The 23,498-nt window shown below is 43.9% G+C and overlaps 1 protein-coding gene across 1 annotated transcript in view; it reads left to right on the forward strand.

Moving 5' to 3' along the window:
• HMGN1 (high mobility group nucleosome binding domain 1) overlaps nt 1-5,895 on the forward strand; it is a 7,182-nt gene extending 1,287 nt beyond the window's left edge. Inside the window, exons 2-5 of the mRNA XM_023765041.1 lie at nt 16-106; nt 189-239; nt 3,494-3,622; nt 5,030-5,895. Coding sequence (XP_023620809.1) covers nt 16-106; nt 189-239; nt 3,494-3,622; nt 5,030-5,077 — 319 coding nt within the window. The 3' untranslated portion in view covers nt 5,078-5,895. The remainder of the gene's footprint in view (nt 1-15; nt 107-188; nt 240-3,493; nt 3,623-5,029) is intronic.
• Nucleotides 5,896-23,498: the final 17,603 nt, after the last annotated feature.

Genomic DNA, 23,498 nt, shown 5'->3' on the forward strand with positions numbered 1-23,498 from the left:
CCGGCCCGGGGGCAGGGGGGAGGTTCGCTGGCGCGGCAGCCTTCACTCGTCGCTCATTTTCCTTTCTCTCCCAAAGCCGAAGAGGAGGTCGGCCCGGTTGTCAGCCGTAAGTAGAGCAGCCCCCTCCCCGTCCCTTCCGCGTGGGGTCGGGCCCGGGGGAGAGACTCAGTGCGCCCTTTGCCTTTCAGAAACCTGCGCCCGCAAAAGTGGAGGCGAAGCCCAAAAAGGCGGCGGGAAAGGTGGGTTTCGCACGGACCCTCGTGGGCCCTCGTGTCTTCGAAGCGCTGCTGACCGCGGGACTTGCTCCTCAATAACGCGCTGTTGCCGGCGACTGAGATACTGATTTTGAAAGTTAAATGTCAGCCTCCTGAAATGTCGGGATTTTACGTTATTTTTTTTTTTTTAAGTTTTGCATTTTAGTAACTAAAGTAAACTTTTTTTCTTTCTGGCCTGAGTAAAATATGGACATAATTGTCCTGGCTTATGGGGGTGTGATGTGTCACATTAACGCAGCTGCAGAATTTAGGAAACTTAATGACTAAAAGTATTAAATATTAACCCGAGCTTGCCAGGGAAAGCCGTCTTTGTGTGGGTGCGTGTGTGTAGTCGGTGCTGGTGCACGGTGCACGGTCGCACGCTTGTGTTTCTTCTGACAACAATAGCGAGGCCGGGACCGCGGCCAGGAGAAGAGGGAGGTGCATGTTTTTGCCTGTGAAGTTTACAAGCCGAGGTAGCGGGTCATACCTTTCGTGTGTGGGTGGACCAAGAGTTGCGTTCTCTGAGAACATACTCTTCTGAAAGTATTTCATTTGCAGTCACGTGTAGAGGGAGTCACGAAACTTTTTTCTTTATTTCAGAGAGGAAGGGAGAGGGATAGAGAGATAGAAACATCAATGAGAGAGAATCATTCATTGATTGGCTGCCTCCCCCACACCCCCTACTGGGGGGTGGAGCCCGCAACCAGGGCATGTGCCCTTGGCCGGAGTCGAACCTGGGACCAGAGTCCAACCTGGGACCGGTCAGTCGGCAGGCTGACCCTCTACCCACTGAGCCACACCAGTTAGGGCCATTTTTTTTCTAGCAGCGTTAATCATGACACCTGCTGCTCTGGAAGAGATTGGCGATCGCATAGCTCACTTTGGGGTTGTTGAAGGAAGTTCCTGGGGATCTGTCCATGTGAAAGCTTAAGTTGGAAAGGCAGAACATATGTCCATCATTTGTAACTTTTTGGATAAGGCTGTGAAATCACCCTCTGCTAAGCTCTCCATGTTCTTCAAGGCCAGCACATGGTGTGATTAATTTCTGTTCACTCAGAACTTAAGTGAGAGTTTGGTATTTTCTATCTCTTCCCCCAAAAAAAAACCCTTTTCTAAAAGTGTTTCTTTATTTAAACATTGTACAGAGCTGAGTGTAAAAATCTTAATTTTTCTTTAATAGAAAGTTCTGCTTTGTGGTGCTTTTTAAGGGTTCAAGGAAGGTATGAACATAGTACATTAGCTTAGAATTTCTCACACCAGAAGATAATGCAGAAATTCTCTGTAAACAATGTTCGAGTTCCCCAGGAAGTTTTCTTGGCTGAAGAAAGAAAAGGTGGATCATGTTGCAAAATGTTGACAAGAACAGTGTACTATTATCCATCTTTTATTTTTTGCTTTTTTTTTTTTTTTAAAGATTATTATTGATTTCAGAGAAAGAGAGAAACATCAATGATGAGAGAGAACCATTGATCAGTTGCCTCCTGCATGCACCCTACTGGGATCGGGCCCACACTCTCTGCTCAGCCAAACTGGCTACTTATTCTTTGCTTTTTTAATAAAACAATTGGATGAAATACTATGCCTACTTACCTTTTAAATTGTTCTTTCTTTCCTTATCGATGTCTGTCTATATGTTGGTCTGCCTTAAAATTATTTTAATATAAACAGTTCCAATTTTAACTCCAGTTTGGGACATCACATGTAATAAACATTTTATTTTCTTCCTCTCAGAGATCAACAGGTAAGTCCTCGTCTCTGTTCCTTAAGGAGCAAGCCTGTCCGTTCATTTTCCCAAAGGAAAAAGAGGGTCAGTGGCCTTTTCCATTCGTTTATGTAATACATCTTTGGTTTTATAGTCGATCTATTTGTTCCCATAATTAATCCATTTAAAGCCTAAAAGAAGGTAAAGCTTTTGATGTATTGATTACCATACTACAGGTTAGACATGCTGTTTTCCAAGCATGTATATCCAACGTGTGCTCCTGACTTGGATAATTTCCTTAGAAGCATTTTGAAAGTAGAAGCATACATTAGAGAAATGTGTTAATTTATTTTGTTTTTTTTCTGACTATTAATAGTTAAAAGTATTATTTCAGCCCTAGCTGGTTTGGCTCAGCAGATAGAGAGAGCATCGATCTTCGGACTAAAGGGTTCTGGTTGGATTCTGGTCAAGGGCATATGCCCACTTTGCGGTCTCGATCCCCAGTAGGGGGCCTGCAGGAGGCAGCCAATGATTCTCTCATTGATGTTTCTCCCCTCTCCCTTCCTCTTTGAAACCAATTAAAATATTTTTAAAAAATAAATAAAAAGTGCTATTATCTCAATCCAGGCTATTGTAACACTTCATGGTAGCAACCTGTGGAACAGTGTTATCCCAAATATGTTTGTTTACCTAATTTAGTATTTATCCTAAAGGTACAGAATTAGTAGTCATCAAGCAGTTCATGTATGGAATGCCACAACTGGTACAGAATACAGTGCACTGATTTTTCCCTCTTAGCATTGATGTTTGTGAGACCACATGCCTGCCTTTGTGGCCATTTAACTCAAGTATTGGAGGTATTGGTCATTATTGATAGGGGTCTTGATACAACTACTGGTGACCTAATTTAATTTAATTTTGGTGTTGCTACATTTACAGGAAATGTTAAAATATTTATTAAATTTCCCATTGATGGATGGTATCCAAAAATATTGTTCTGTAGTGCTTTAAACGTCGCTTAAATTTTAAACCTATTTTATCATCATACTAATTAATATGTGTGCTTTCAGATTCTTCAAAACACCTAAATGATAACGATAAACTCAAAATTGATCCTTTTAGCTACTCATTATATGATAGTCAACCTGACCATACAACATCTTTCAGGTGAATGGGCTACTGTGAGGGTGATTGTCTTGTCAGCTCAGTGGACATTTGACTGTTTGATTATTGTTCATGCTTAAGAGAAGTTTGAGAGTTACTGGGGAAAGAGACAACTCATTTGTTCTGCCATGTGGAAATAGTGGATGAGGAGGAAGGTGTGGGGGGGAATTGTGTAGTTCAGGCCTTAGGTTTACACATCATTAAGGCTTGCTAGGCAAGTCCTGTTACAGTTCTCCTTAGTGGACGTGGTTGTCCTGCTTACTGGGGGTGGTGGACCTTAAGGTGGCTCGTGTGAAAAGTGTCATGTAACTCAGGCTGATGTGCAGCAGAACATTCACAGTGCAACTATTGTGGATACTGTCTCTCATAGGATAAGTCTGCAGACAAGAAAGTGCAAGCAAAAGGGAAAAGGGGAGCAAAGGGAAAGCAGGCGGAAGTGGCTGACCAGGAACCTAAAGAAGACCTACCTGCGGAAAACGGAGAAACTAAAAACGAGGAGGTTGGAATGTTTGTGTTGTTGGGTTTTACTCTGACAGTAGATAATAAGTTACACTTATATGTAGCTGATAAGACGGTCTTTATCTTTTATATTAAATATTTTGTGGCTTAGTGGTTGACTGACATCCATGCGCAGAGACATCGCTGGTTTGATCCCCACTGTGGGGGGGTGTCCTCATTTTTCTATATCTTTCTCCCTCACCCACTCTCTAAAATCAATAAAAACATTTTTAAATAAATAAATAGTAAGTGGACTGCAAGGTTTTGATAAATAACTTTTCTTAAGCCAACTACGCCTCTTTTTACATTATACTGGCCAAACTAGACAAGAAATAATTTAGGTACTTATTTTTAAGCTTTTCTACTTATAGATCAAATTTTAATGTAATCATCTACTTCTAAATTGTAAGGTTTACAATCACAATATACTTTGAATTCCTAGTTCTAACCACAGCATCAAATATGTAATATAAGAAGACATAACTAATCTAGTTATGAGGGAAGTATTGAATACATGTTATCAAACTACAGTTGATTCTTGTTACTCATGGTTATGTTTTAAGAGGTTGCTGTGAATACTGAACAGTTAAGGGAAATGTAGGGTTAGAATCCTTTAACACTGATCACAACACTTCAGTCAACTGATTATAACTATTTCATTTGTGTTTCTGTTTAATATATGTTGTCAGTACATTAGCATTGAACTCAGGGCCAGCAGAAATAGCACTGTAACTCATGCCTAAATGAAGCTATCCCCCCCCACCACCATGTGTATTTTCTCCATAAGACACATTACAACATCCTTGCACTTGGCAATACAAGACAATACTATACTTGTCTAGACAACATCATCCCCCCACCGCCTGCTCTCCCCCACCCCCAAAAAAAAGCGTGGAATGTGTGGCACTAAATAGAGCTTGGAAAAGATGCTTGTTTACTGTATTAGCGCTGAAACAAGAAGGCAGCACAACCTCAGCTGGGAATGTGCATGTTAGATGACAGATGATTGGTGTTATGGAGGCACCATGAATATTGATTTGGGGTTACAAATAAATTTTAATGAGTAGGTGGATTACAAATAATGAGGATTGACTTTTTCTTTTTTGATCCTCACCTGAGGATACATTTTTTCATTCTAGGGAGAGAGGTGGGGAAATACCAGTTGGTTGCCTTCTATGTGTGACCTTACTGAGAATGGAACCCGAGCCCCTTTGGTGCATGGGACAACACAACCAACTGACCCACACCGGCCAGGGCAAGAATTGACTGTATTTTTAAGACCTAAGAGTTATATGTATATATTAGTTATATATATGTAAAACTTACATTGTGTTAAAGTCTAATCTCAAAGATCATAGCAATGACACAGAAATCAAATGTTTAATCATTATTTTTCTTTAACGAGGAGAGTCCAACCTCAGATGAAGCAGGAGAAAAAGAAGCCAAGTCTGATTAATGTCATATACCATGTCTTATCAGTGGTCCCTGTCTCCCTTCTTGTACAATCCAGAGGAATATTTTTATCAACTATTTTGTAAATGCAAGTTTTTTAGTAGCACTAGAAACATTTTTAAGAAGGAGGGAATTCCACCTCATCCCATTTTTTTAAGTGTAAATGCTTTTTTTTAAGAGGTGAAATCATTTGCTGGTTGTTTATTTTTTGGTACAACCAGAAAATAGTGGGATATTGAATATGGGAGACTTTGATTGTCTTGGGTGTCAGCTGAACATTCCATAGATGGGGGTAGTTTTTATATCCTATAATACAAAGCATACTAAATGGCAATTTGGAGTTAGTCGTGCGTTTGCTATGTCTTGAACATTTTAAATTACTTATAGTCACATGTTTTTGGTACAATTGTTTCCTAAAGAAAACCACTCCTTGATCGTGGCTCTCCCTGTCAGAATTTTGTGCATCTGGAACATCTTTGTTGTGGTAGTCCAGTTTTCCTAGTAACTTTGTCAATGTGCTGTGAAAGATTGAAAATTTGATTATGTAGTATATATGCTATTAAATTGTGAATTAGTGGGACTTTGATGTAACAGCGTATCAACATTTGAAGATATTGGTACTTGATACTCTATGAAGGAAAGTTAGCCTCTAAATTTTGAGCTGGAAAGTCACTGGAATAACTGTTTAGAAAAGAATCACAACTACATGACTTTACATTTTTGGTACGTATGTTAAGAATTGTGTACAAATTGAAATGTCTGTGTACTGATCCTCAAAACAATAAAATCTCAATTATGAAAGAATTATTTGAGGCACATGGATTAAGTTCTGGCTTAAATTTTATTTAAACAAGTTCCATGTACTTCCAAAATTTTATTTTACTGTAAATGACTTGGATGTGAGGGCACTCGGATGTGTGGGCGATCTGGCTGCGACATTTCTCACCCCATTGATCACAAGGGTTATAAATTACTTGAACACATCTACATTGTACTTTTTTGTTAATCCTTACCCGAAGATATTTTTCCATTGGTTTTTATTTTTAAGGGAGGGGAGAGACAGAAACATCAATTGATTACCTCCTACGTGCACCCTGGCAGGGCCCAGGAATCTAACCTATAACCCAGGTGGTACCTACCCTGAGAGCTGGTGCTTTATCCCCTAAGCCAAACCAGTTAGGGCTACGTTGTACTTTAAAAATGTGTGACTGCATTAGTTCAATAATGGAGAAATAGTCTAATGTCCTCTGAAGCAAAATAAGTATTCACAGGTAGTAAGCTTGTAAGTACTGACTAGGCTAGAACTAGGCCCGGTGTGAATTTTTTGTATTTGCGTATTTTTTTTTTAAATAGTGATTGTTTACAGAGAGGAAGGGATAGGGATAGAGAGTTAGAAACATCAATGATCGAGAAACATGGATCAGCTGCCTCCTGCACACCCCCTACTGGGGATTGAGCCGCTACCAAGGTACATGCCCTTGACCGGAATCGAACCTGGGACCCTTCAGTCCGCAGGCCGACGCTCTATCCACTGAGCCAAACCGGCTAGGGCTATTTGCGTATTTTTGAAATTTGCTTTCTTGTATATTGGACTTAGAATTTTGCTATCAAAATAGTCTTTAGAGGTGGTTGGTGTTGAGCACTAGTGCTGATTTGACAAATGCGGGCACATCCCCAGTGGGGGATGTGCAGGAGGTGGCTGATCGATGTTTCTCTCTCATCGATGTTTCTGGCTCTCTTATCTCTCTCCCTTCCTCTCTGTAAAAAATCAATAAAATATATTAAAACAAAAAAACGGATTCCTAGGGGATCACATCTCTGCAAGGACTGCGCACAAATGACCATTTGACCAGAGTTCACAGGGAGTGGTGAGGTATGACATCTTAAAAGTGTGAGACTACAGGAAAAGCAGATGCAAAAGGAGGGCTTTGGCAACCCTGGGGCGTGGGAAAGGACCCCAAGCAGGTTACCCAATATGTAAATTAAGTGAAGCATTCTCACACTTGAGCAATTTTTTGTGTGTGACAGGATTTCTCTAGCTCCTATTTGTACCAGTTAAAGGGATACCTAAAAACAAACTGCTGAATTTTAAACCATCTAGCAGTGTGCATTTGTACTATCCAACTTCCTCAGCCCTAGAAATGGTGATAAATTGTACTGTCAAAGTTTCTCAGTTGTTCTCATCACTACTAACATTTTTCTTTAAAAATAATAAGGGTTTATTTTTTTTATAGATTGATACCTAAAGATTGTCTTCTCTACAGAAAATTGTAATGGAAGTAATTCCAGATGCTGCTTGCCTTAAGCATTATCCTTTTGTGATAAAATGAACCTTCAATCCTTTGTTCTCAAAGGAAAACAATATATATATTTTTTACTGCTCTACTTTGAGATGTAATTAATGTTGGATCAGTAGTTACAAAGAAAATCTCTTGCCCTTTCAAATTGTTTTTTGTTGTTTTTGAGAGAGAAAAATACACTTTGATTTGTTGTTCCACTTAGCTATGCATTCATTGGTTGATTTTTGTATGTGCCCTGACTAGGTATCAGACCTGCAACCTTGGTGTATCAGGTTGATGCTCTAATCAACCGAACAACCCAGCCAGGGCTCAACAGCTAGTTTTGAACAAAGAACTGAGTTATAAGAAAGAATGACGACATCAATTCAGACATCCTAAAAGGACAAGGAAGATAACTTTTTAATAACGATGCAAACAAGTCAATCTAATTTGTTAACTAGAAAAACCAGTTAACAAGCACCTTTCTGGGCTTGTCAGGTGGAATTTGACCTTTCCCATGAGGATTAATTAGAGGTCTAAAGCACAGAACCAAGTGCCTAGCACTCATGGAGGCCTAAGGGGAAAGATTTGATTGTAGAAGTCCATGTTGAGAAGTGTGTAAAAGTGTATGGAAGTGGGGACAGGAATTAGGGGGTTTGGGCAGGTACAGGGGGGAGAAATGTGTATGTGTCTGTAATTAAAGCACAAAAGCAACTCCTTGGGAAAAATCAGTGCAGACAAGCTAAGAATACCCTTAATTCACTTACTAGACAACTAAAACGCATTTTTCTCAGACCTTTCCTATCCTATGTAAATTTACCAAGTTGGTGTTATACCTCCTATTTCGTTATCTCATACTTCTATGTTAGTATAATTCTATAGCATTTGTAAGTGCTGTATAGCATTTTTTTATTTGTATAATATATTTTATTGATTTCACAGGGAAAGGGAGAGGGAGAGAGAGAGAGAAACATCCATGATGAAACTCATTGATCAGCTGCCTCCCGCATGGCCCCTACTGGAGATTGAGCCCACAACCCAGGCATGTGCCCTTGACCAGAATTAAACCGGAGCCCGTAAGTCCACAGGCTGAGGCTCTATCCACTGAGCCAAACTGGTCAAGAGCTCTGGCGAGATTTTCAAAATGCACGCGCCCACTTGATCCCGCTCTCTCCTCCACACCAGCCTCCTCTCTCGCCAGGTCTGGCTCATTTTGGGCCAGTGACCCTCCGTCTCAGCTCCAGCGTGGCCTCTCTCCAGACCCCTGGGTCCCCGATTAGATGTCTAGGGGCACCTCAGAAGGCCACGTGCTGCTGAGATCCTGCCCCCCCAAAACCTGCTCCTCCCACACTCTGCTCCAGCGACACAAGCCACCCCCCACTCCCCGCCATGTCATCTGCAGTATTCTCACCCCACATCCCCTCTGACAAGTGACGGAGCTCCGACTCAGAGTGAACTCAGAACCCAAGCCCTTGCAGCTCCTGTATGGACTGTGGGATTTCATCATCGCAACAGCCCACACGTGTCCTCCCTCCACAGCTGGGGCAAGGGCGGAGCCTGCCATGCCAGCCTCCTGGCCCTGAGGGTCAGCTTGTGCTCGAAGGGGGACTGTTCCCCCGTCAGCCTGTGTCTTGCTGCCTTGTCTGCCTCAGACACGGTGACCGGGAAGGACTTTTCAAGGTGATGTGTCCCAAGTGGGGCCTCTGAATGGTCTGTGTGGGGATGGGGAGCCCAGAGAACTTGGGGGCCTCGCCCCCACGCTCGCCAGGCTCCCCGGGCTGGGCTTGGTTAAGTACTGGCTGGGTGATGGGGTGATTGAGTAATTCCGCTGCGGAGCCTCTGGGAGCCGCCAGGTGCCTGCCCTCGGGGTGTTCGCAGAAGCAGCTGGGCTGGAGCCTCTGCTCCTGCCCAGGGATGAAGCCGGCAGCCTGGGCTCCCCCCACGGCCAGCCCGCCCCCCCGCCAGGCTGCTGTCGTTGCCATGACAGGGGCACAGCGCCCGCCCTGCCTCGCCTGAGCTCAATCCCTGATGGCCGTGACGCCGTTGCCCCATTTTGCTTCCATTAAAAATGTCTGTGTATTTCCAACCCTCAGCCACCGGCTTCCGCCGGCGGAGGCAGCCTGCGCCCTGGGCGAGGTCACCCCAAGGAGACCGGGGGCCTGTGGCTGCGACCAAGGTGGTGGTGAGCACAGGGGCGGAGGTTGGGGCCACACGAAGGCTCCAGGGTCTTCACGGCCTGGCAGGCCGCCCACGGGACCCCGCTCAGAGGAGAGGGACCCCGGCCTGGGCGGGGAGGGGCCCGGGTGCCGAGACGGCGCCCCTAGGATCGCCCTGGCTCAGCCTGACTCGCTCCCGCTGGCATCGGCCAAGCCCCTGGGCCACCGCTCAGCCACCAAACAGGAGCAGGAAGCCGCCCTCAGCGGGTCTCCCGTGCTGTGCGCCTCCTCCTCATCGCTGTATAGCATTTTATGTTGAGAACATGGTTTTGTCAGATTTAGAGATTTCCCCTTTGAAACAAGCATGATGAAATGAAAATATGGGTAATTTCTATTAATCTTTACAGACACATCCTAAAGGTATATATCTGCCTGTCACAATCCACAGTTGTTCCATGCGTTTGCAGTAAAAATACTTAACTGCAAAACAGCTAAAAGTTTCAAAACATTAGGCTTCGAATAGGTAAGAAAGAGTCTTAAATAGATGATGGGAAGCAGCTCAGTAACAAGTCGGTTTACGTTACAGCAATAATATGTAATATTTTGTTTAAAAAAAACACAGGACCTGAGCCCATGGCTGTGGTTGAGCATTGAACCAGGAGGTCACCGTTCAATTCCTGGTCGGGGCACATGCCCGGGTTGTGGACTTGATCCCCAGTGTGGGGTGTGCAGGAGGCAGACGATCAATGATTCTCTCTCATCACTGATGTTTTTATCTCTTCCTCTCCCTTCCTTTCTAAAATCCATAAAAATATATTTTTTAAAAAAACACGAAAAATAAATATAAAGTCAAGCCATTTAATCCCAAAAGTTAAAAGTAGTTATTTTAGACATGGTGAATTTCCTCCATATATGAGTTTTTCTTTATTTGTAAAATGTGTTAATACTTGCTTAATAGTTCACCATGTGACTATGCCATAATTTGGCCGTTACAGTTAGATGTGTGTGGTTTTTTTTTTAATTAGGAATAATTTTACCCATAGTCAAAGGCAGTACAGTATATTGATCCCCATGTACAGTCACTCCCAACAGCCATCAAACCATTGTCCAGATTATTTTGAAGCAAATAAAGATTAACATTTTAAAAATCATATATATGAAATTAAAAGTGAATAAAATGCACATAAAGCACATTTAAATTTTACACATTTTGTCAGGATTGGATGCAAGTTCAATTTAACAAGTTTTCTTTTAATCCAGTGTGGCTAGTTTCATCTTTAGAATCAACATACATCTTTCCAGAAGCTAATTCAACATGGATTAAAACCAAGTAAGTAAGTGGGTGTTTTGAAATCTTGAGGGCATGGAAATGTAAGGTGATGTGATTAAATGATAGAAAAGCATTGGGAGAAGGGAAGCCACAGCCCAGAGATGTAAGAGGGACTCTTAGGGTGGTGCCGGTGCAGGTAGAGTTAGGGGCGGTCACTGCATGCCTTCTTGGTTGGATATGAATGTGAGCCCCCAGGGGAAGGGAGGGAAGATGGGTATTAGTGCTCACCTGAAGCGATAATTCCTTTCTCAGAGGGTCTGAGAATCTGCAGTGCCGGGCGCACACTGATGTCTGATGCTATTCCTCAGTGATTTTCAGAGCTTACAACAACTGGATTCCTGGTGGGTTCCCCCCACCTTTACAACGACACACATGTTATTGAGTAAAGCTTTAGAAAATGCATTTGACTTTACTAACTTTAGGTGAGAGTTACAATTGAGAAGACCTGGCTGTGGTATCTTACTAGACGATGACAATTATTAAGTCCAGTGTTTCCTTACATCCTTAACTGGAAGGATTACTGCTGTGTTTTAGTTTTGCTTCATAACTAAATAATGTTAACATTAAATTTTATCTCTTTATAAAATGTATGGGCACTTCATGTTACCCATAGAAAATTCTAGTTGAAAAACATATGAAAGCTAATGATAAATTCAAGTTATATGAAAAATTTAAGTACACTCATCTGTTATGCATGATTCATTGAGAGGAAAAGCTGACAGTCTTCATGCTTGGATGTGTCCGTGTCAGTATTGGTTGCACATTCTACTGCACATGGTTATAATTTTTACCAGTGCTGATTTGGGTTTTCACAAGAAATACATTTCGACAGTCTTAACTGTTGTAGCAGGATTACTCACTTTTGCTTCATTTCTTATTATCTTTGAAGCCAAAGAGAACGAAATATTAAATTCAACAAATTTAACTGAGCTACTATGAATAAGGTGGTCCCTCAGATATCAGGAGAAACAAATCCTGAGTGCTGGCAAGGGAGCTCATTGCTCTCCCGAACTTCCGGGACTCAAAATGGGTCTTGGTCGGCACAGATGCACAGTTCAGTGGTCTTAAATACATCCACAGTGTGCAACCACCAGCACAATCCATCGCCATTGCTCTTTTCATCTTGGAAAACAAACTCTGTACCCGTTAAACAGTAACTCCCCATTCCCCTTATTCCCTGCAACCTATTCTTTTTCCTCTGTGATTTTGGCCACTCTACCTCATCTAAGTGGAATTATACAGCCTGTCGTCCTCCTGTGACTGGCTTATTTCACTTAGTACAATGTCCTCAAGGTTCACCCCTTTTATAGCACATGTCAGAAATTTCCTTCCTTTTAAAGGCTGAATAATATTCCATTGTATGTATGTCCCACAGTTTGTTTATTCATTCATCTGTTCGTGGACGCTTGCGTTGCTTTCATTTTTTGACTTTTGCAGAATGCTGCTATGAACACAAGTATACAAGTATCTTTTCATATCCCTGCTTTCATCTTGTGAATATACCCATAAGTAGAGTTGCTGAATCATATGTTAATTCTATGTTTAACTTTTTGAGGAACCCTCATACTGTTTTCCATACTGGCTATGCCAATTTACATGCCCACCAACAATGCACAAGGGTTCCAATTTCTCCACATCCTCACCCACACTTGTTTTTTTCTGGTTTTTTAAATAGAAGCCAGCATGATGAATCTGAGGGGATATCTGCTTAATTTGCATTTTCCTATGATCAGTGATGCTGAGCATCTTTTCATGAGCTTATTGGCTCTTTGTATCTCTTCTTTGGAAAATGTCTATTGATGTCTTTTGCCCTTTTTTGAATTGGGTTACTGTTTGTTTTTTATTGTTGAGTTTTTAAAAAGTTCTCTCTATAAGCATAACCAATGGACATAAGACACTGGGGGGTAGGGGAGGCCGAGGGATTGTCAAGGGTGGGGGGGAAGGAGACATATGTAATACTCTTTGTAATACTTTAAGCAATAAATAAATAAATAAAAGGTCTCTCTATATTCTGGATATTAATTCCTTATTAGATACATGATTTTCAAATATTTTCTCCCATTCTTTCATTGGTATTTTGATTAAGAAAATTTTGGGCCCTAGCTGGTTTGGCTCAGTGGATAGAGCATTGGCCTGCAGACTGAAGGGTCCAGGGTTCGATTCCAGTCAAGGACACATGCCTTTGTAATACTGAATAGCTGTACTGTAAAATTCAAATATGATTAGCTGAGGGAGAACATTTTCTTCTAGCCAGTAGGTAAGGTATATCCTGCCAAAATAAACTCTACCTTTTCAATGTCTGGGCTGCAGGCTCAATACCCTGTAGGGGACATGTGAGAAGCAGCTGATCAATGATTCTCTCTCATCATTGATGTTTCTATCTCTTTCTCCCTCTCCCTTCCACTCTGAAATCAATAACAATATTTTTTTAAAAATTGGGCAGGTTGGGAGGGTAGCTGTCTTAGTCCATTTGGGCTGCTATAACAAAAATAGCATAGACTGGGTGGCTTACACAACAAACATTTCTCACATGAATATACACTGAAATTTGAATATACACTGCATAGTAGATAACCTTTAAAGATTAATGTTCATTTTTATAAATCACTTTTATTCTTAGTAGGCACATATTTAATTATTTGAGGAGAAAAGTCATGTGTGCAATTTTATTTCAAATGGTTCAGTATAATAAACAAACAAATAAATGGGGCAAAAAGTAAACAGTTGGACCTGGCCAGTGTGGCTCAATTGGTTGAGCATCCTCCCATGCACCAAGAGATCCCTGATTCAATTCCCAGTCAGCACACGCCCAGGTTTTGGGCTCAATTGCCAGTGGGTACCATGCAAGGGGCAGCTGATCGATGTTTCTGTCTCTCCCTCTCCTTTCTTCTCTCTCTAAAAATCAATAAAAGCATTTTTTAAAAATTTTAAGTAAACAATATACATGAATGATATGTAAATTTATTTTTTTTAATATATTTTTATTGATTTCAGAGAGGAAGCGAGAGAAAGAGAGAGATAGAAACATCAATTATGAGAGGGAATCATTGATTGGCTGCCTTCTGCACGTTGGACCGAGCCCGCAACCCAGGTATGTGCCCTTGACTGGAATCGAACCCAGGACCCTTTGGTCTGCAAGCCCACACTCTATCCACTGAGCCAAACCAGCGAGGGCTGTAAATTTCTTTATACCATTCTTTCAACTTTTCTATAGCCTTGAGAATGTTCAAAATAAAAATTTGAGGAGGAATAAAATAAAACTACAGAAAAAGAAAACCATCACTTTGTTAATGAAACAGTTAGGCTTGTGCTTAGACGTTGCTAAATTTGGCCTTGCATTTATTTGGAATCTTGAAATAAATATTTTTAAAATGTGGATACTTTTGCTGAAGCATCTAAATTTAGATTACAGGGTAGCCATGGAGAAATGTTTGCTCCTTGAATCAGACATTGAAAAGGTAGAGTTGATTTTGGCAGGATATACCTTAGCTACTGGCTAGAAGAAAATGTTCTCCCTCAGCTAATCATATTTGAATTTTACAGTACAGCTATTCAGAAGATGCATTTACTGTTAGGAGTTAGACAGAGGTTGTCACTCTTCTGGAAAGCCACAAGGAGGAGCAAGAGGTGGCCAAAAATATGGGATAATGATAGAAAACAGTATAGAAAGGGTGAGATGCATGCCTGATCTTGGGAACACAGAAAGGCTCTAATTCTAACTTATTTATATATGGAGGAGCGGGAGATAAAATGGGGACCGTGTGAATGGAATCAAAAAGACTGTGAGCCCGGCCGGCCGGCATGGCTCAGTGCTTGAGCATTAACCTATGAACCAGAAGGTCACAGTTTGATTCCCCATCAGGGCATATGCCCTGGATGTGGGCTGGATCCCAGTGTGGGGCGTGCAGGAGGCAGCCAATCAATGATTCTCTCTCATTATTGATGTTTTTTCTCTCTCTCTCTCCCTCTCCTTTCCTCTCTGAAGTCAATAAAATATATATTTTTTAAAAAGGACTTGTGTAAAAAAAATAAATTAAAAATTTTTTAAAAGGACTTGTGATAAAAGACAAAGGGTGGTGATCTGTTTCAAAAATAATGTGTAAGGCTGTAATCGGTTTTGCTCAGTGGATAGAGCATGGGCCAGGTTTGATTCCGGTCGGGGGCATGTGCCTTGGTTGCGGGCACATCCCCAATACGGGGTGTGCACCAGTGGGGTCCCTCAGTCTGGCCTGTGCCTTCTCACAATCCAGGACTCCTTGGGGGATGTCAGAAAGCCGGTTTCTGCCCGATCCCTGCAGGCCCGGCCGAGGGACCCCCACCAGTGCACGAATTCTTGCACTGGGCCTCTAGTCTATATATAGCCTAAGTGACCAACTGGTCAGTTGGTCGCTATGACACACACTGACCACCAGGGGGCAGACGCTCATTGCAGGAGCTGCCCCCTGGTGGTCAGTGCACTCCCACAGCGGGAGCACCACTCAGCTGACCAACAGGCGCCAGATGCCAGGCTCACGGCTGGCGAGTGCAGCTGTGGCTGGGCAAGCCTCTCCCGCCTCCATGGCAGCACCTCCAAGCAGTGGGGGCCGGGGTGAGCGGGAACGGTGGTGCCCAGCCCGGGCTCTGGCTCCTCCCCAGCCGCTTTGCACACTGTTACATCCTTCAGGGGATGTTGGACTGCCAGTTTCAGCCTGATCCTGAAACCGGCCGTCCAACATCCCCCAATGGGTCCCGGATTGTGAGAGAGCGCAGGCCAGGCTGAGGGACCCCACCAGTACACAAATCAGGGCACTGGTCCTCTGGTTTAGTATAAAATACTTTACCCTAGCCCTAACTGGTTTGGCTCAGTGGATAGAGCATCGGCCTGTGGTTCAATTCCAGTCAAGGGCATGTACCTCGGTTGCAGGCACGTCCCCAGTAGGGGGTGTGCAGGAGGCAGCTGATGGATGTTTCTCTCTCATTGATGTTTCTAACTCTCTATCCCTCTCCCTTCCTCTCTGCAAAAAATCAATAAAATATATTTTTTAAAAAGAGAATTTCTTTTTAAAAAAATAATAAAATAAAATACTTTAACCTGGTTGGTGTGGCTCAGTGGTTGAGCACTGACCTATGAACCAGGAGGTCATGGTTTGATTCCCAGTCAGGGCACATGCCCAGGTTGTGGACTCAATCCCCAGTGTGGGCCTGCATGAGGCAGCCAATCAATGATTCTCTCTCATCATTGATGTTTCTATCTCTGTCTCCCTTCCTCTCTGAAATCAATAAAAAAATATTTTAAAAAATACTTTATACACTTGCATGTAATACTAGTAGATGTCTTTTACCATTTCAAAGAACTAATTCTCTTTATGAGGGACACATTTAAACAAAAAGCACATTCTTTGAGCATCTAAGTTAGTAGTGGGATCAATGAACTAATTCAAAAATTTGAGTATCTTATAGTCTAGACATGGAACCTAGAGCTTATATTATTTTACATAATTTGTTAGCATAAGAAATATTCAAACCTGTGAAGAATTTTTGTGATTTTATTTGAGCCGAACTGTGACAAATGGCAGGAAACAGAATTTCAAGGGATTGAGATCATGCTCTGGAGAATGGCAGTTTTGCACCTTATTTTATACATCACAATCAAAAGAGGAGACTTAGATGGGTTCCATGAAAGCCATTGGTGAGAGATTAGGGAGGCGGGAGAAGGCAAAGTGGAGTTGGGGGAGAAACCTCTGGAATTGGATTAAAAGTAAGATGATAGACACATCTTTTACAAAGGTGTGTACAGGCTAGTTAACAGTCAGCAATTAACAGGGTACAACAATGAGAGGATTTATGGTCTCCGTCCTAGTTGTGCCCTGTGGGGTCTGGAAAAGGGGGAGTTACCCTGACATTCCAAAGGATTTTATCATAGATGCTGAAGACAATAGACAGACTTAATTAAGGTAAAGATTGACCTTTGTCAGGGAAGATACCGCCGGCCTAGGACATGACTAACCACCATAAAGTGCTTTTAGTTTAAAAACGTTTTTATTTCTGACCATGACTTGTGGTTACTCTAGGTCTCTGAGTTTGCAAGGCTGCCATGCAGACCTCCCCTGTACTAGTCAGGTTAGCATGTGGCCCCTTTTTGTCCACAAATGCCATCCAAGGATCATTATTATTGTTGACATTGTGCAGACGGAGTGAAGGGATTTCCCCCAGGGATGCCAGCTAATCCGGGTACAACCGTGTGGTAGCTGTGAAATGGGCCGACCTGGTGAGCTGAGCTGCACTTCCCAGCATTCTCCTCTCTGTGTTTCTCATAGAGTGGGTCACCAAAGCCAGGCGGCAGCAGCAGATTGGGAGGCAGGAGTGGAGCCCGGGCCACGCGGGTTGTGACGCTCCGCAGGCCCACAGGGCACCCAGGAGCTGTTGGCCTGCCCACCCGGCCTCTCCAGAGCTACTCTTACACCCCCCCCCCCCATTCTCCACCTGTGACTTAGCTGTTTGACAAGGGTGTCACCTTCTCTCACAGGACACCCCATCCTCAAAGGTGGCGGCTGGCGCTGAGACACCCACAGGGACTCCCCGTCTGTCTTGTGGCTTCCAGCCTGTCCTCCATCACCCCACCTGTTCTCCCTGCTGCCTGCCCCGAGGGCTCCAGGCTCCAGCGTCAGAAAGGAAGACAACCGCCTGGCAGAGACGACTTAACCAGCTTCCACACCTGCAGGTCAGCTCCTGGTCACAGACCCCGGGATCTGCGTCTGTGGTAGAACTCCAATTATCCTTAGAAGCCAGAACTTTAAAAAAAATGTAGGTGGCCGGATGGAACTAACTTTGATCATTCATATTTAAATAGCTTGGAGTCACATCTTGACTTATTCTAGGAAGCATCTAATTACTAGGAAGCTAAGAAGGAAGTTGTTTCTGGCAGCTCATGCTGCTGTAACAAATTACCACCAACTAGTGGCCTAACCCACGTTTATGATTTTACAGTGGAGGAGGTCAGAAGTCTCCAATGGGTTTCAGTGGGTCATAACCAAGGTGCCAGCAGGGCTGTTCCCCCTGGAGGCGCTAGGGGAGGTCTGCTTAGTCCCTTCCAGCTTCCAGAAGCCGCCCACTTTCCTCGGCTGGACAGCCGTCCTTCTCTTGGACATGCTTCTGGAACCTGCTTCTTCCTCTAAGGACGCTTGTGACGACGTTGGGCCCACCTGGATAATCCTGAGACCCTTAACTAAGTTACATAGTTACACACGAAGTCCTTTTTGCCATATAATAGAATATATTTACAAATTCTGGGAATTAGGATGTGGACATTTTGGGATAGCCATTATTCTGACTACCACAGGCACTGCAGAAATTTTCTTTTGTCTCTCTCTCTCTCTCTCTCTTTTTTTTTTTTTTTTTTTCACTGAAGCAGAATTTTTGGACTGGGCAGGATGTCCCAGATTCTTCGTCCACCGGAGTTGAAGAATGAATCCACGGACAGGAGGTGGTCGAGCAAAGGTGGAGATTTATTACAGAACAAGTACAGACTCCCAGGTGGGGAGGGGGAAAGAGTCCCACTGAGTTCCTTTTTTCTAGGCTTTATAAAGGCTGCAGACCTTTGTGCCTTGATGTCCCCTCTGATTGGTCACTGTTCCCTGGTGACTCCTGAGCTCAAAGGTCGAACCTCACGTGGGACAGGTGAGGTTTTTCCTCCCCTCCTTCTTTATCGTTTTTCTATTGCCTTTGGGCTTTCTTCTTCTCCTTCTGGATAAAGGGCTTCCTTCCCTTTATTTTGTAAATATAGACCCTGGGCTGTTCCCAGTTTGACCTTTGAGCTCAGGAGTTACCAGGGAATAGTGACCAATCAGAGAGGTCAAGGCACAAAGGTCTGCAGCCTTTATAAACCATAGAAAAAAGGAACTCAGTGGGACCCTTCCCCTCCCCACCTGGGAGTCTGTACTTGATCATTCTATGGAAATGTACCTGCTGCAGCTTTTCAGCTCCCCCTATCCTATGGAAATATACCTTCTGCTGCCCTGCAGCCCTGTGCTTCTTCCATGGTTCCCTTAATTTCTAAAATTTCCTAAACCTGTCTTTTTCATCCCTAAAAATTCCTGTTTCAAAATGAATTTATTTTTGGGAGGGGGAGGGGGAGGGGGAAGGGGAGGGGGAAGATGGAAGTGAGAGAGAAACACAGAAACATTGATGTGAGAGAGAAACGGTGATTAGTTGTCTCCCATACGCACCCCAACTGGGAATTGAACTCACAACCTACGTGTGTGCTTTGACTGGGAATTGAAAGTGCAACCTTTCGGTGTACGGAAGGATGTTCCAACCAGCGGAGCCACCCACCAAGGGCTGTCTCTTTTCTTTTAAAGTAAACTTTTTCCAAAGTATACCATATAGTTAGAAAAATGCCTAAGTCATAATATGGCTCAATGAGTTTATATGACGCATATATTCCAGATTAAGAAAGTGAAGATGCCCAGAACTCCAGAAGTGTCCCTCCAGTCACAATCCCCACCCCACGGGCACCCACAATGGGCGCTCTTGCCTGGTGTTGAACTGCACTTCCATGGAACCACCCAGAATGTCATCTTTTATGTCTGACTTTTTTGCTTAATCCTTATGTTTGTGAGTCATGTTGTACATTCATTCCCACTTTTTAAAATCCTCGCACTGATTTTAAAGGGGGGAGAGGAGAGAGAGGGTAGGGAGAGAGAGAGAGGAACACTGATCTATGAGAGAAACATGGATCGGTTGCCTCCTATATTCACTCCCACTGGGGATGGAGCCCGAAACCTTTTGGTGCAAGAGATGACACTCCATCCAAATGAGCCACACCAGCCAGGACTCATCCACACTTTTGTATAGCTCACCAGTATTGTGAATAAACCCCAATTTATCCACCTCTTCTACAGTTGGTGGCCATGCAATTATATCCGGTGTGGGGCTATTCTAAGTGGTTCTGCGGTGAACATATTTGCATATTTCTTTTAATAGACACAAGTGTGCACATGTGCTGTTCATAACCTGAGAAGTGGGAATGCTGAGGCACGGGGTTTGGGTACATCCGGCTTTAGCTGGTCCTGTGGAAACCACTGTCCTGCTTCATAGGCAGCCCTCCGGCCCCTGAACCTGCCCCAACCCGTCAACCCTGTTATTCCACCCCTTCCCCCAAGCATGCCCCAGGAATGGGAGCTGAGGATCACATGATATGGTAGAATTTTAAAATGATGTCATTGTAATGGTCTGTTTTGTTTTAGGTTATGACATAGGTCCCTTGGGTCAAAATGTGTGTTCAAGGGCGCACCGAGTGTGGGTTAAAATGTACAGTTTGTATTCAGAAAAACACGGAGGCGTTTTGTACTTGGTGGCAGGACAAAGTCTATAGAAGTGTCAGGTGAGAAAGAGGATCAGAAGGTTAAAAAAACAAACAGCCGTGGCCGGTTTGGTTCAGTGGATAGAGCATCAGCCTGTGCACTGAAGGGTCCCGGGTTCGATTCCGGTCAGGGGCATATGCTCGGGTTGTGGGCTCGATTCCCAGTAGGGGGCGTGCAGGAGGCTGCTGATCAATGATTCTCTCTCATCATTGATGTTTCTATCTCTCTCCCCTTCTCCCTTCCTCTCTGAAATCAATAAATATATATTAAAAACAAACAGACCAGGAGCACGCAAAACAGGAGCTTTTCACACCCAGTGGGACCTGCTGGTCGTGGGTTCTTATGGGGAATCTGAGGGGCTCTGGGAAGCCATGCTGACGGGGAGCACAGGCAGCTCTGAGTTCACATCTCTGCTCTTTTCACTGAGGACACTGTGCCTGCAGGTCAATCCAGCACCATCTTTCTTTTTTTAATATTTTTAAAAAAATTTTTATTGATCTTTTTAAAAATATATTTTTATTGATTTCAGAGAGGGAGAGAGAAATAGAAACGTCAATTATGAGAGGGAATCATTGATTGGCTGCTTCCTGCATGCCACACACTGGGGATTGAGCCCACAACCCAGGCATGTGCCCTGACCAGGAATCGAACAGTGACCTCCTGGCTCGGAGGTTGTCGCTCAACCACTGAGTCACATCAGCCAGGCTTATTGATCTTTTTTTAGAGAGAGAGGAAAGGAGGGAGAGAGAAAGAGAGAGAGAGAAACATGGATTTGTTGTTCACTTATTTATGCATTCATTGGTTGTTGCTTGTATGTGCTCTGACTGGGGATTGAACCCAAACCCACAACCTTGGCCAGGGAAGGACTGTGGGAGGTGGTTCCAGGGCGTTTTTGGTCTGTCTGGCCCAGTCCCACCCTGCTGGCCACCTTCTAATTAATTTCCTTTCAATGTGCACGAATCTGTGCACCGGGGCACTAGTAAGAAATATTAATCCTGCTCTGTTAACCATGATTGTTTTGTTCTGATTAAAGAGAGCACATTCTAACCTGGCTGAGAGTTGTACACCCCGAGACCTGGGAGTTAACCTGGAAATTCGATCCATCCTTCTTATCCCAGAATGGCCTGTTATCATGGAAAGATAAGCAACCTTGTTGCTGCCCTTTGCAACCCCAGCCCATATTCCCTTATTCTATAACCATTATACCCATTTTTATTCTTTTTGCCTATTTCCCCATGCCTGTAATACCCTTTGTAAAAAAATATTTTTTTATTGATTTTAGAGAGAGGAAGGGGGAGGGAGAGATAGAAACATCAATGATGAGAGAGAATCATTGATCGGCTGCCTCCTGCACATCCTCCATTGGGGATGGAGCCCTCAGTGCCCTGACTGGGAATTGAACTGTGACCTCCGGGTTCATAGGTAGCTGTTCAACCACCAGGCAAAATGGCAGGGCTGTAATAGCCATTTGTAAACATTTATCTTTATTGTTGAAAGTATTACAGCCCAGCCAGCGTGGCTCAGTGGTTGAGCATTAATCTATGAACCAAGAGGTCATGGGTTCGATTTCCAGTCAGAGCACATACCCAGGTTGCAGGCTTGTTCCTCAGTAGGGGGTGTGCAGGAGGCAGCCAATCAATGACTTTCTCATCATTGATGTTTGTTTCTCCCTCTCCCTTCCTTTCTGAAATCAATAAAAATATTTTTTAATAAAGAATTACAGATGTCCCCTTTGTGTTTCTTTCCCAATGACCCCCTCCACCCCACACCCACCCCTCCCAAGCCTTCACCATACTATTGTCTGTGTCAAGGGCTATGCATATATGCATATAAATTCCTCAGGTTAAGCAGTACCTGCCCCCTGGGGGTGGGGAACACCCATCCTTATTCCTTTTGCCTACTTCCCCATGTAATCTTTGTCCTTCTGCCCCACATAAACAGCTGGCTTATGTGTGTGTGTGTGGGGGGGGGGGTGCAGAGCAGATTTTCATGGATGACCTGCTGCTCTCCCATGCTGCCAGCAGTATTGGAATAAACGCTCATACATGATTCAAGCCTGTCTCTGCTTAACAAGGCAGCACGGACCCATTCCTTGTCCGGTTTCATACCCACTCAGTGAGGACTCTGGCACTGCCCATGATTGCATTCGTTTGTTTCATCTCCGTACAAGCAGCATGAGTCCGCGGGCTGGTCAGCACGCTGTCTGCTGTCTGGGAGGCCTGTTGCAAACACACCAACCCGCGTCTAACCCAGGCAGAGCCGGTTCTTCCTCCGGGGGGAAGTGTTCCGCTCTCGTGTGGCTGGAAAGATCTACTGGTCACAAAAGCCATGGCCAGGAGTCCCAGCTCTGGCAGGGGCGGGCCTCTCCCAGCCTGGGTGTGCACTCTGGCTACGGGGAGCCAGCGTTCCCGCCTTTGTCTTGGTCTCGCAACACGGCATGTTCTGAACAAATGCAGGGTGGGGCAAAGAGGTTTACAGTTGTGAGTATGTGAAACAGTTTGTTCTTGTATTATTACTTACTAGTTACTACATTATTTCCCTTAGGAAAAAAGCAAGCTCCTTCTGCCCCACCCTGTAGTTCTCCGTGCCCTCTGGCCTAGCTCACCAGGGACGGGCTGGGGTTGATAAAGTGCCCCTTACAGCCAATGTCCCCCAATAGGTACTTGCCTCAGTGACCTTGAGGGAGAAAGTGGCTGCTTGGGAAGATTTGGAATTCTGGAGTCTGGAGCCAAAAAGTCATCTTAAACTCATTACCAATACTCATATGTTAAACCTTCTGAGGCTTTACTTTTTTAAAATTAAGTTTATGCCCGTGCTTGTTTGGCTCAGTGGATAGAGCGTCGGCCTGTGGACCGAAGGGTCCCAGGTTCGATTTCGGTCAAGGGTACGTACCTTGGTTGCAGGCTCCTCCCCTACCTGGGCCCCGGTTGGAGTGCATGCAGGAGGCAACTAATCAATGTCTTTTCTCTCACATTGATATTTCTGTTTTTCCCTCTCTCTAAAAAAAAACAAACAAAAAACAAAAAAACTCAATGGGAAAATATCCTGAGACGAGGATTAAAAAAAAAAGGAACCTCTTCTTCAAAAAAAAAAAAATAAAATTAGGTTTATATCATATTCGACTGTGGGTCCGGGCCAGCTTTGTCCATAGTAAAAAAGAGGGGCCCGGAAGCGTTCTCCAGGTTGCAATCGGCCATCGCATAGGCAGTCGGAAGGGAATGTCCCGGGAGGTGACCCAGCAGCCCTGCCACAGTCCCTTCCAGCCTCTCCGCCCAGTCCTTTCCCGTCGCAGACTTCCTCTAGGCCTGCGGGGTTTCCC

This window comes from Myotis lucifugus, unplaced genomic scaffold, assembly GCF_000147115.1.
Source record: "Myotis lucifugus unplaced genomic scaffold, Myoluc2.0 scaffold_372, whole genome shotgun sequence".
NCBI lineage: Eukaryota > Metazoa > Chordata > Mammalia > Chiroptera > Vespertilionidae > Myotis > Myotis lucifugus.